Source organism: Furipterus horrens, unplaced genomic scaffold (assembly GCF_987537825.1).
Source record: "Furipterus horrens unplaced genomic scaffold, mFurHor1.1.pri manual_scaffold_4, whole genome shotgun sequence".
Classification (NCBI taxonomy): Eukaryota; Metazoa; Chordata; class Mammalia; order Chiroptera; family Furipteridae; genus Furipterus; species Furipterus horrens.
Genome location: NW_028327174.1, coordinates 110073753 through 110088026, shown reverse-complemented (window position 1 = coordinate 110088026; position 14274 = coordinate 110073753). Strand labels below are relative to the sequence as shown.

General features: G+C 40.1%; 1 protein-coding gene across 5 annotated transcripts in view; it reads left to right on the top strand.

The window, feature by feature from the left end:
- Positions 1–14274, top strand: part of MICU2 (mitochondrial calcium uptake 2) — a 184215-nt gene that overhangs the window by 93638 nt on the left and 76303 nt on the right. For 4 of the 5 annotated variants that reach the window (XM_090273922.1, XM_090273921.1, XM_090273920.1 and 1 more), the window contains exons 3-4: positions 6605–6636; positions 6741–6816. The exons of the other annotated variant lie outside the window; for it this stretch is intronic. In XM_090273922.1, coding sequence (XP_090130048.1) covers positions 6605–6636; positions 6741–6816 — 108 coding nt within the window. The remainder of the gene's footprint in view (positions 1–6604; positions 6637–6740; positions 6817–14274) is intronic. 5 annotated transcript variants of the gene reach the window in all.

Below are 14274 nucleotides of genomic sequence, written 5' to 3'. Positions count from 1 at the left end.
TTAAGAAGCTACACCATCGTCTCTCGAGACGGACGGCTGCCGACGACATATCCATGATGAAGTTTAAACTGCTTTTATGCTTTCGGGCCCTTTTTAAGTATAATAAAATAAGGGTGGCTTGAACACAACCCGTGTGATCCCATGACCATTGCTATGATAACAGAGATGGCTGCTATGTGACTAACAGGCTGGTAGTATCTACAGCACGGAGACACTGGATAAAGGGATGATTCACATCCCCAACAGGACAGAGTGGGATGGCATTAGATTTCATCATGCTGCTCGGAACAGCACACAATGTGAAACTGAGGAATTGTTTACCTCTGAAATTTCCCACTTACTAATTTCAGACCATGAACTTTTAGTCAAAATGGAGGCATAGATAGACACACTTTGCCTTCTCATACAACTTAGAATTACAGCCAGATCTCAAAACCAGTAACATCCAAGCTGTATGAAAGTCTAACAACCAAGGACTTAAAGAATAACACATTTATCCAGATGGGTAGGAGGGGTGGAGTCATGGAGACAGGCAGAGAGGCACAGGAAGGTGGCAGTGGCAGTGGTGCTGACAGAACAGACAGAACTTGCAAGTGAGTGATCCCAGACCCAGGCCAGACTGCACAGCTCAGGGTTCTAGCACCAGAAGATAGACCCCTGTTACCTCTAGCTGTAAAAACCAGTGGAGGTTGGGGCAGCAGAAGAAACTGCTGAATTTTTCCCGCTTAAAAGGCCAGCATTGTCTTGGAATGTACGCAAAGTCACCCACTTCTGGATTCAGCACCGGGGCAAGAGCTGGACGGGCATCAAGTCACACATGGCAAGGAGGTGAAGTGACTGGAAACAGAGCAAGTGCCCCTTGAACCACCATAAACAAGGCAGCAGCACTGTCTTCTCTCTCCAAGCCCTAACAGCCACAAAGCAGAGAAGCAGGTGGCCCTGCCCAGGCAAATACCTTAGGTTCTGCTCCACACAATTTACAGGTGCCTTGCTACACAGGTCATGCTACTAAGACAGAGAGTAAAAGCAGCTCTACCTAATATACAAAAACAAACACAGGGAGGCTGCCAAACTGAGAGGACAGAAATATAGCACAAATCAAAGAACAGAACAAAGCCCCAGAAAAAGAACTAAGCGAAACGGAGATAGTCAACCTATCAGATACATAGTTCAAAACACTGGTGATCAGGATGCTCAGAGAACTACTTGAGTACGACAAAAAAATAAAGGAAGAAATGAAGCTTACACTAAGTGAACTAAAGAATAATCCATAGAAAACCAACAAGAAGGAAAGGATACAGGATTCAAACCAATGATTTGGAATATGTGGAAGAAATAAACATTCAACCAGAACAAAAAGAAGAAACAAGAATTCAGAAAAACGAAGAGAGTCTTAGAAACTTCTGGGACTCCTCCACATGTGCCAACATTTGAATCATAGGGATGCCAAAAGGAGAAGAAGAGCAAGAAATTTAAAACTTACTTGAAAAAATAATAAAAGAAAACTTCCTTAATTTGTTGAAGGAAATAGACATACAAGTCCGGGAAGCACGGAGCGTCCCAAACAAAAATCGGACCCAAAGAGGACCACACCAAGACACATCATAATTAAAATGCCAAAGATTAAAGATAAAAGAAAGAATTTTAAAAGCAGCAAGAGAAAGGCAGAGTTACCTAAAAAAGAGTTCCCATAATACTATCCACTGATTTCTCAAAAGAAGCTTTTCAGGCAAGAAGGCTCTGGCAAAAAGTATTCAAAGTGTTGAAAAGCAAGGACCTACAACCTAGATTACTCTATCCAGCAAAGCTATCATTTAGAATGGAATAGCAAATCAAGTGCTTCCCAGATGAGGTAAAGCTAAAGGAGTTTATCATCACCAAGTCATTATCATATTAAATGTTAAAGGGACTTATTTAAGAAAAAGAGGATCAAAACCATGAACGTTGAAAAGGCATCAAATTCACAGCTATCAACAACTAAATCTAAAAAATAAAATAATAAGCAGGACTTCCACCCAAGATGGAGACCTAGACAGTCACACTGCGTCTCCCTCCACAACTAAGGAGTACAAATACCTCAAAACTAGAGACAACCAGGAGTTCCAGAAAATTGAGCTGCATAGAAGTCCAACAAAGATATAAAGAAGAAATACTCATCCAGACAGGTAAGAGGGGCAGAGTCAGCGCAGAGAGGATGCAGTGTGGTGTCAGCAGCAGAAGTGGTGGGCCAGCAGAAAGTGCAGTCATATATTTCGAAAAGTCAGGAGGGACACCTGGGGAGTGCTCCCAGCCCTAGAACAGATCACACAGTTCACAGTTTCAGCACCAGGGGAAATCAAGCCTCATGGCTTCTGACTGTGCAGACCGGTGGGGGCTGGGGTAGAGGAAGAAACTGCCAATGTCTCGGGAGAGTCTGCTTGTTTAAAGGACCTCCATGGTCCTAGAACATCCACAGACCCACCCACTCTGGGAATGACAGCCAGGGCAACAGCTAGAGTGGCACCAGTCCCATACGGAAGTTGGAGAAGTGCTTGGAAAGGGGACAAGTGCTAAGCAAGTGGCATTGTTCCCTCTCAGATCCCTTGCCAACACACAGCGCCACAACGTGGTGAACCAGGTAGCCCTGTACTGACAGATACCTAAGGCTTCACCCCTTACAACATAACAGTTGTGATAGTTCTACCTAATACACAGAGGCAAACAAACACAGGAGCCTGTCATGCTGAGGAGACAGAGAGATATGGCCCAAAAGGGGGAACAGATCAAGGTTCCAGTGGGAGAACTAAGCATTGAGGAGATAGCCAACCTAACAGACAAGGAGATAGTCACCTTAACAGATGCAGGGTTCAAAACACTGGTGAAGGAGATGCTCACAGGCTTGACAGATATGCTTAAGTATGGCAGACGCATAAGGGAAGAAGTGAAGGCTATGCTAAGTGAAACGAAGGAAAATCACCACAAAACCAATGGTGAAGGGACGGAAACCAAGGTTCAAATCAATGATTTGGAACATAAGGAAGAAAAAAACAGTCAACCAGTACAGAATGAGGAAACAAGATCTGAAAAAAATTAGGAATCTTAGGAACCTCTGGGAAAACTTTAAACATACCAACATCCGACCATAAGGGTGCCAAAAGGATACGAGTAAGAGCAAGAAATTGAAAGTTTATGTGAGAAAATAATAAAGGAAAACTCCCCAAATTTGGCGAAGGAAGTAGACATACGAGTCTAGGAAGCACAGAGAATCCCAAACAAGCTAGACCCAAAGAGGACCACACCAAGACACATCATAATTAACATGCCAAAAGTGAAAGATAAAGAGAGAATCTTAAAAGCAGCAAGAGAAAAACAGAGAATTACCTACAAAAGGGTGCCTATCAGCTGATTTCTCAAAAGAAACTTTGTAGGCAAGAAGGGCTGGCAAGAAGTATTCAAGTGATGAAAAGCAAGGACCCAGAATCATGATTACTCTATCCAGCAAAGCTATCATTTAATATGGAAGAGCAGATGAAGTGCTTCCTAGACAAGGTAAAGCTAAAGGAGCTCATCATCACCAAGCTATTATTATATGACATACCAAAGGGACTTACTTAAGAAAAAGATTAAAATTATGAACATTAAAGTGACAACAAACCCACAACTATCAACAACTGTATCTAAAAAGTAAAAACAAAATTCAGCTAAGCAAACCTGAGTAGGAACAGAATCATAGGTAGGAAGATCATTTGCAGAGTTAACAGCTGAGAGAGGGAAGGGGAAGAAATAGGGAAATGCTGCAGGGATTAAGAAGCATAATTGTTTGGTACAAAATAGACAGGGGGAAGTTAAGAATAACATAGGAAAAGGTGAAGCCAAAGAACTTATATGCACAACCCATGGACATGAAATAAGTGGGGTGGGATTGTTGGAGGGGTGGGGGGTACTGGAAGAGGGGAGCAACGGGGGGGGGATTGAGACTACTGTAACAATATAATCAATATAATATACTTTTAAAAGATTTATTTTTATTTAGAGGGGAAAGGAAGGAGAAAGAGAGGGAGACAAATATCAATGTGCAGTTGCCTCTCACATGTCCTCAACTAGGGACCTGACCTGCAACCCAGGCATGTGCCCTGACAGGGAACTGAATGAGCTATGCTTTGGGTTGCAGGTTGTTGCTCAATCCACTGCACCACACCAGCTAGGGATGAAAAGAAGAGAAGTTTATAAAATACATGGTTTCTCCATTTTGATAATAAAATATATAGAAGTACCAAGTTATAATCAAAAGCAAAAAAACCTGCCTCTGCTTTCTGAAGTCTTGAAACTAGTCCACAGTTTCCCACTGTAATGAAACTCAAGATATCCAACACCTGTTTTTGAAAAATCTGTGTGACAAATGAAACCCTTAGATGCCCATATCATGATCTAATCTCTCTTGCCCTTCACTGGGCCCTGTTTTATTTGTAAAATAGGGATACTAATTTATTAACCATTAAAAGGCAGGGATCTCACTAATAAGACATTCCGGAATCTTTTCTAATTGTTACTCAATTATTCATTCAACAAATATTTAAATGCTAAGCACTGAGCTACGTAAAGGTAAGATAGATTTGAAATATCTGCTTTAGTAGGGTTTTACATTTTAGTTCTTAGCTGTGATTCTGGTTTTACTTAATTAGCTCATACTTTTATTGTTGTTTCACTCACATAGTATTGAATTGTATTGCCTCAGCTGTTTGGCATCAAGATGTCCAGCTGCATGGAATCAAATATTACCTTCCTTCCTCAGTTTCAAGTAAAAGGATTTTTTTGAGCACAAAGATTCCTAAAAGGCCAGAAAGAAATCTAACTGTAAAGTAGATATAAGATCCCTTAGAAATTATCTTATATCTTAGAAATCATAGATACTGCCATCTCAGGTTGTCACCTTCTAGATGTCAGTTTTACTTTCTAGAACACTTCTTTTATTAGGAACAAGGATCAGTCTTTCAGTCTTTCTTTAAAAAACTGGTAAGACTAACCTTAAATTCTAAAAATGAAATTGGATATGGTAATGAACAATTTGTGACATAACTAAGAAAAGCAGTATAAGGTATGTGAATTATGGTCACTTTCTTTTTTAAGTTAATAGAATATTCAAAGATAGAAAAATGTGTACTACACAGTTTTCTGGGATTATCAGCATCATATTACTACATATTCTACATATACATTCACGTGGACACTTAGATTTGTAAAATAAATGGTACAGTTTATCCATGTGTTGAACTCATGAGATAGTATTTAACATTAGAATCTAGAGTTCTTTGACATTTAATGACATGTAATAATGTATCAAGGTATAAAAATGATCCCCAACTGGAATACCTAAACTTACAAACATGGTCATAGATGTTTCTAAAAATTATCTAATATTCACAATTAATGTTTGGATTAATAATGCAAAAATTAAATCTTGACAGTTTATTAACATCAAATAATAGAATTTATCCCCACTAGGTTTATAGTCCTAATTAAGCATCCAAACTACAGAAAAGGCACATGTGAAAGTATTCACTTTTTAACTTGTCACCTGAATTTTCAGTGTCCTGAAGAAACTTCACAGATGTTTTGAAAGCAAGAAGGGAACTTTGTGATGTACATGGCTTATGTAAGAAACAAGAACTTTTCCAGCATTGTTCTAGCTGTGTGAAATGGCTGAGGCTATCAGAATAAGTTCCAACAAGAGAAGCAATGTGATAGCTTTAGAATTACAGTGGATAAGAGGAAAGTGATGTAGGCAGTAGATAAAATAGCTGAAATCTGAAAGAATTTAAATCTCTTTTTATCCAATAGAAAATTATTAGAAGTGACCGCTTTAGAGTGGACAGTCATGTTGGCTAGCCTTTTAAATTTGAATACAGAGTTCTAAGCTTAAGAGAAATTTCAGGATCAAAAAGATAGCTTTCTGAAACATAAAACTATATATTTTTTAATCAATGAAAACAGAAAAGCAAATTTTAATAATTATGTGAACAAAAGCATGTTTGGCAAGAATTTGTGATGCAGACAACTAAGACAAGTCAGAGATATTTAACAAGATTTCATATGTCATGGATGGATCTGAAAGGTATTATACTAAGTGAAATAAGTAAGACAGAGAAAGACAAATGTATGATTTCACTTATATGTGGTATCTATAAAACAAAAACAAACAAATCCATAGATACAGGAAACAAACTGGTGGTTTCCAGAGTGGGAGAGGTTAAGGCAAAATAAGTGAAGGTGATTAAGAGGTAAAAGGGGTGTAAAATAGAGCATAAGGAATGCAGTCAATAATATTATAAAAGCTTTGTACGGTTACAGATGGTAACTAGACTTATTGTGGTGATCACTTCGTAATGTATATAAATATCAAATTACGATGCACACCTGAAATCAGTAAGATATTGTATGCCAATTATAATTCATATTTCTGAGATGGTGTGAGTGAAATTGAAAACAGGTCTTACAAAGAACCTGCAATGTCTTTGTGTTTAGATTTAGAATTTTCTGGCTCATAATTTTCATTTAAAACTTTAGCTAAAATTGTCAGACTTTTATTTTTTAACAAATATTTAATTGTTTTGTCTTTTAAATATAGGTAAAACTTTAGTCAAGAAGCTGACAAAAAAGGTAAGCAGTGTGTGTGTAGGGAGCGGTTCTTTTTTAAAATGTTATGATAGAAAATGAACTCTTATAAGTTAAATTAAAAGATTTTAATATGTATATATTTGAAGGATATCGAAGATGTACTGGCAGTAATCCAAACAACTTGTTGCGGATCAACCTTTTTTAGAGACCTTGGTGATAAAGGTAATTTTGATTTGTTAACTTTCTTATTATGTGTTTCAATTAACCAAAGTATTATTAAGGAATTATTGTATGAGGTTTGCAGCTGTGTGTTAGAAAATATACAATAGAGAATCTTCATAGAGAATGTTAAAACACCATGTTATTTTATAGGTGTTTTTAACTCATAATAAAATACTCATTTAGGAAGAAGTAACTGTCCAACTCTTAGCAATTACAAATAAATTATTCAAGCATCAATTATCATTAAAGCCTGCATAGAGGAGTAAGGCAGAGTATCTAAAGTAACAAGACTTCTTGTCAAGATAGGAGCATAGGTAGACACATTTTGCCTCCTCACAAACATAGGAAGAATTACAACCATATCTCAAAAACAAATAACAATCAGAACCGTCAGAAAATCGAGCTATATGGAAGTCCGACAACCAGGGATTTAAAGAAGCTACATTCATCCAGACTGATAGGAGGGTCGGAGTAATAGAGATGGGACTGAGAGGCAGTGTGGCTCAGACAAGGGCAGTGGCAGCAGCACAGACAGTCCCACATTCATATAATATGGGTAAAAATAGGGAGCGAGTGATTCCAGCCCCAGGCCAGACCACACAACCCAGGGTTCCAGCATTTGAAGATAAACCTCGATTACCTCTGGCTGTAAAAACCAGTGGGGGTTGGAGCAATGGAAGAAACTGCCAGATTTTGCCACTTAAAGGGCCTCCATGGTCTTAGAACTAAAGCACACAAACCCCAGGGCAGCAAGTGGAAGGGCACAAATCACATATGGGAAGTGGGTGAAGTAACTGGAAATAGTGTGAGTGCTGGGAAAATTGCCAGAAGCCAGGTAGCAGCGTTGTCACCTCTCCAAAGCCCCCACCACAAACACAGCCACAAAGCAGTGAAGCAGGTGACCTTGCCCCATGCAATTTTGAGGTGCCTTTGCTACATAGGCCATGGTACTAAGACAGGGAGTAAACACAGCTATTTTATACACAGAAACAAACACAGGGAAGCTACCAAATTGAGGAGGCAAATATGGCCCAAATCAAAGAACAGAACAAAATCCCAGGCAAAGAACTAAACGAAACGGAGATAGCCAACCTATCAGATGCAGAGTTCAAAACACTGCTGATGATAATACTGGAAGAACTCATTGAGTATGGCGACAACATAAATGGAGAAATGAAAGTTACAGTGAGTGAAATAAAAATATACAGGGAACCAACAGTGAATGGAAGGATGCCAGAAGTCAAACCAATGATTTGGTACAAAGGGAAGAAATAAACTTTCAACCAGAATAAAAAGAAGAAACAAGAATGCAAACAAAACAAGGAGAGTCTTAGGAACATCTGGGACAACTTTAAACATAGTAACATCTGAACATAGAGGTCCCAGGAGGAGAGAGGAGGAAGAGCAAGAAATTGAAAACTTATCTGAAAAAATAATGTAAACTTCCCTAATTTGGTTAAGGAAATAGATGTACAAATCCAGGAAGCACAGGGAGTTCCAAACAAGTTAGACCCAAAGAGGACCCCACCACAACACATCATAATTAAAATGCCAAAGGTTAAAGATAAAGAAAGAATCTTAAAAGGAGCAAGAGGAAAGCAGAAAGTTACCTACAAAGAAGTTCCCATAAGACTATCAGCTGATTTCTCAAAAGAAACTTTGCAGATAAGAAAGGGCTGGCAAGTATTCCAGTGATGAAAAGCAAAGACCTACAAAGTAGATTAATCCATCCGACAAAGCTGTCATTTAGAATGGAAGGGCATATCAATTGCTTCCCAGACAAGGTGAAGCTAAAGGAATTCATCGTTACCAAATCATTGTTACATAAAATGTTAAAGGGACTAATTTAAGAAAAAGATCAAAACTGTGAACATTAAAATGACAACAAACAACTATCAACAGCTCAATCTAAATAATAAAAACTGAGGGAGAAGGTGGAGGCAGAATAGTTAGCAGCCTGGTGGATGTGCTCCTATTATGGAGGGGACTTGGAGGACAGGGAGAGCGCAGAGGGTGGGTGAGAGCAGCTTTCAGATAGGGCAAACAATGACAGAAGTGTGGAAACAGCACAGGAGAGAGAAGGAACCCCAGCCCACACTTTCTAAGCCGAGTTTCCTTGGGCTGCACCAAGAAAAGACATAGGTGGACCATCTCAGTAGCTGGGACCAATAGTTGTGAAGAGCGAAGGCAGGGGAAGTGCAGAGGCCTGGAGGCTGAGCTCTGGCTGTGGCCACCCTGTCCAGCAATATCCAGGAGGGACTCAGTGAAAAGGTGTGCTGGTCTTCTTTCAGATCTGGAACTTTAGCTTAATCATTGAGAAATCATATGTATGATCAGCTGGAAACTGGCTGGAGTAAAGCCTTGTGACCACGGACTGACGCACGAGGCTGCTTCATAGTGACCTGTCAGGTGCAGATTGAGGAAGAGACACCAGCAGGAGCCCCATGAGTGCCAGCCCAGTGCCAGCAGGCAGCAGCTCTCTGTGCAGAGAGATTTTACAGCACGTGGAAGATTTTCCCTAAGAGGTGTGGGGGCTGAAACTCAGGCTGGACCTGCAGGCAGAGCTGAGAATAAACCAGGTGGGGTCTGGCTCTAAGAGATATAAAACAACGTTTCTTCTGTTTGTTCATTTGTTTTCACCCACCTGGGAGGAACGGCTGGAGGCGCAGCAAGATTCTTAAGGGGAGTACACACTTGCTCCAGGCTCTGGCAGAGGTAGGGTGAAGTGTCTGGAGACGCGTAAGCTGAGATTGGGGCGGTGGTGTAAGTGAAAGAGAGTGGGGAGATGACAGAACAGACCCCAGTGCAGACTTTTTCCCAGTGCTTCAGGAGAAGTCGTTTAAGCAGATCACTACTATCCAAGTGACAACATCCAGAAGGGAAGCTGCCCCTCCTGTAGAAAGTACTCAGCCCTGCCCCATGGTGCTTAAGCCTGACTGTGGATTACAGAGTGGCTAGAATAAAAAAAGCAAAAGAGAGAGACACAGGCAGAAGAGTACTGATAGTCTTAATCAGGCTGCCTAGATCCAGTCTTGGACACATTCTAAGGTCAACCAGGACAGATCCAGAAAGAGAAGAAAGGGAAAATCCTGATACTACAGAGACAAATTCCACTGTGATCTTCCTTCTACAGGAGTTGTCTTCTGCTTATTCTTTCAACGGTCATTTTTTTGTCTTCCCATTATATGCATTATAAGTACCTAGTCTTTATATTATAGTTTATTTTATATCTCATATATTGCGCCTCCCTTTTCTCAATTTTATCATCTGATTTCCTCCTCTTTTGTTTTAAATTCTATCTTTTCTCTTACTACAACTAGTTTCCAATCTGCACTCATTATTTCTCACCTCTCCACCATCACCATACCATTTTTCTTGCCATTAGTCACCTCTCATTGTTTTTCCCATCATAAAGTACACTTACTCTCTCTCCACCTTGATCATTCTGTGACATTACAACTTTATTCATAGATCTTCAGTATTCTTGTATTTCAAGTCTCAAATCTTATCATTCCCCACTCCTAATCCATTTGTACCTTAACTCCAGCCCTTTTCCTTCTTTCATTTTGAATTTGAATTTTTTCGCTTTCATATCCTGGTTTTCATTCCTTACTCTAAGTATGCCTTCTCCCTCTATCATGTCTAAATCACTTCCCTTTTCTCCATGAGTCTCTTAAGCTTCTCTTTCTTTCTTTTTTACCTCTTACTCCTATCCCACCTATATTGATGTTAGCTCATAGGTTCTTGTTAGTGCTGTGGTGAAACTTTTTCTCTAATTTGATGCCTTTTTTTTTCTTATTCATCTTCCTTATTTTTGTGTGTGTGTCTTCTCTCACATACACTATTTTTTTAAATGATTTCTGTTTAAACCTAATACAACATGCTTCCTCTCTCAATTCATTCCATCTTCTTCCCTCCATTGTTTATATACAATATAAATTTTACTTTCTTTCTCTCATTTCCTTGGCCCTACACGCTACTATTATTGGTCTTCTCCACCCCTATCTAAAATAATTTTTCTTTCAGTCAGTCAACTCTTATTTGTTTTTCCTTTCTCACAATTGTCTTAATCTCTTTACATCTTTATTAATACTGGCTCATTTGCAGTTGCTATGGTGATTGAAGGTAGGAGATATCTTTGTGGGTATGAGGTTTTTGCCTGGGTAGGTGGCCTTGTTTTAGCAGCAGCTCAACAACTGTTTACAGGTAGAGGTGGGCGGAATGACTCTCAGTCAGCTAGCTGGCGGGAAATACCCACCAAAGAGCAACACAACAGCAACCAAAACCAAAATACTAACAGACAGCCAAAAAAAAAAACAGCATAAGGTGCATCCCAAGAGCATCAAATTCAAGAGATCAAGGAGTCTGCACCACCAAATCCCACAGAACTCCTACCACAGAAAGTCATAACAGGAAAGCAGGAAGTCAAAGCAGATCAATCTAGGAAGCGGAAACAAACAAGAAGAGCCACATAAAATGGGGAAACAAAGAAACAACACCCCATTGAAAGGAAAGAGGAATTCCTAGAAGGAGGGATAGATGAAATAGTAGCAAGCAAACTCTCATACATGGAATTCAAAACGATGGTAATAAGGAAGCTCAATGACCTCAACAGACTCAGAGAAAACTACAGTGAACTCCAGAGCAGCTACAAGGAAGTTACTGAGAAATACACCACGATTAAAAAGGGCATAGAAGCTATCAACAAGCCAGGAAGAAATGAAGAAAACAATTTCTGAACCAAAGAACACAGTAGAAGGAATCAAAAGCAGGCTAAATGAGGCAGAGGATCGGATCAGTGAGCTACCGGGCAATATAGAAGAAAATTCCCAGACAGTGCAAAAACATGAAAAAAGAAGGAAAAAGAATGAAGAGGGTTTTAAAAAGCTGCAGGACAACATGAAACATAATAATATCAATATCATAGGGAATATAATACCATAATGAGAAGAAGAGGAGCAAGGGATAGAAAACCTGTTCGAAAAAGTAATGACAGAGAACTTGCCGAATATTATGAGAGAAAGTCTCAAAAGCACAGGAAGCACAGAGAGTCCCAATGAACATGAAACCAAGGAGGCCCATTCGAAGACACATCATAATTAAAATGGAAGTATTCAAAGACAAAGAGAGAATCCTAAAGGGAGAAAGAGAAAAACACTAAATGACATACAAGGGAGCTCCAATAAGTCTATCAGCTGAATTCTCAAAAGAAACTACAAACAAGAAGACAATGGCAAAAAACACTTCAAGAAATTTAAAAAAAAAAAAAAAAAAAAAAAAAAAAGGCTTCCCACCAAGAATACTCTACCCAGCAAGGCTCTTTCAAAATGGAAGGTGAAATGAGTATTTTACCACACAAGGGAAGACTAAAAGAATACATCTGCACCAAACCAGCATTTGAAGAGATGCTAGGGAGAATGCTAAAGCAGAAGGAGAAAAAAGACACAGGGAGCACAGGTGCAAAGGGAAAAAAATCACAGTTAATAAGTACCTATCAATAATAACCTTAAATGTAAATGGATTAAATGCTCCAATAAAAAGATATAGGGTGGTGGAATGGATACGAAAACATGACCCACATATATGCTGTCTACAAGAGACCCACCTCACATCAAAAGATCTACACTAACTGAAAGTGAAAGGATGGAAAAACTATTTCAAGCAATTGGACATGAATAAAGATTTGGGGTAGTAAAACATATCAGACAAGATAGGTTTTCCAACAAAGGCCATAAAAAGAGACAAAGAAGGACATTTCGTGATACTTAAAGGAACAATCCATCAAGAAGATATAACCCTGGTAAACATATATGCACCCAACATAGGAGCACCTAGATATATAAGGAAAACCTTGGAAGACTACAAGAAGGTTATCAACAGCCACACACTTATACTAGGCGAGTTTTACACCCCTTTGTCAACAATGGACATACCTTCCAAGCAAAGAAACACGAAGGATATTGAGGCATTGAATAACATTCTAGATCCAGTGGACTTAGTCGATATATATAGAATCTTTCACCGTAAAGAAACAAAATATACATTCTTTTCAAGTGCACATGGAACATTTTCAAAGATAGACCACATGGTAGGACACAAAAGAAACCTAAACAAATTCACGAAAACTGAAATTATATAAAGCATCTTCTCAGATCACAACAGCTTGAAACTGGAACCAACCTCAACCAAAAAACTCAACCATTCAAATTCACGGAGAATGAATAACATCCTATTAAATATTGAATGAGGTAACAGTGACTTCAAGGAACAAATAAAAAGGTATCTGGAGGGACTTCCAGCCAAGATGGAGGAATAAACAGACATCCTATGTCTCCCTCCACAACTAAGAAAGATTGCAGCTACCTCAATACTAGAAACAACCAGAAGTTCCAGAAAATCAAAGTGCATGGAAGTCCAGCAAACAAAGATATAAAGAATAAATACTCATCCAGACAGGTACGGTGGGGGGGCGGGGACGGGAGCAGAGAGGACAGGGTGTGGTAGTGGCAGAACCGGCAACAGCAGGAGGCCAGCGGAAAGCGCAGGTACACATTTTAAAAAGTCAGGAGGGACACCTGGGAGTGTTGCAGGTCCTCACTGGACCTCACAGATCACTGTCCCAGCACCAGAAACTGCTGGTCACTCAGCAGAGTCCGCTTTCTTAAAGGGCCCCCATGGACCTAAAACATCCGCAGACCCACCCACTCTGGGAACAACAGCCAGGGCAGCAGCAAGAGGGTCTACAGTCTGGTGCAGAAATGGGAGAGGTGCTTTGAAAAAGGTGAGTGCTGGGAAAGCAGCATTGTTCCTTCTCAGACCCCTCCCCCACATACAGCGCCACAACATGGTGAAACAGGTCGCCAGTTACTGATGAATATCTAAGGCTCCACCCCTTACAACGTAGTAGGAGCAACAGCTCTCCCTGGAACATGAAAGCAAACAAACACAGGAGACATCCAGCCAAGATGGAGGCCAAGATTGACATGTTCCATCTCCCTCCAGAACTAAGAAGGTATACAACTACCTCAAAACCAGAAATAACCAGAAGTTCCAGAAAATAAATGAAGTTCAATGTATGAAGTTATAAAGAAGTGGTGCTCGTCCAGATAGGTAGGAGGGGAGAAGCCAGGAAGGAGAGTTCAAGCTCTGCTGTCCGTGGCAGCAGCAGCGACGGCGGCAGGACAGTGGTAAGCATAGTCACCCGTATTTAGGGGAAAGTGAGAAGCGCCTGGGGAGCACCCCCGGCTGCTGACCAGACCGGTCAGCTTGCAATTCCAAAGCCGGGGAAGGCAGACCTCCATTGCCTTAAACTGTGAGGCCCAGAGGTGGTGGGGACAGAGGAGGAGGCTCCTGATCTATCAGCAGAGAGTGAACGGCAGGAATCCATCTTGGACCAGCAACCCCGCAGAAAATGCCACAGCATGCTGAGGTGGGTCACCTGGTTGTGACGAGTGCATG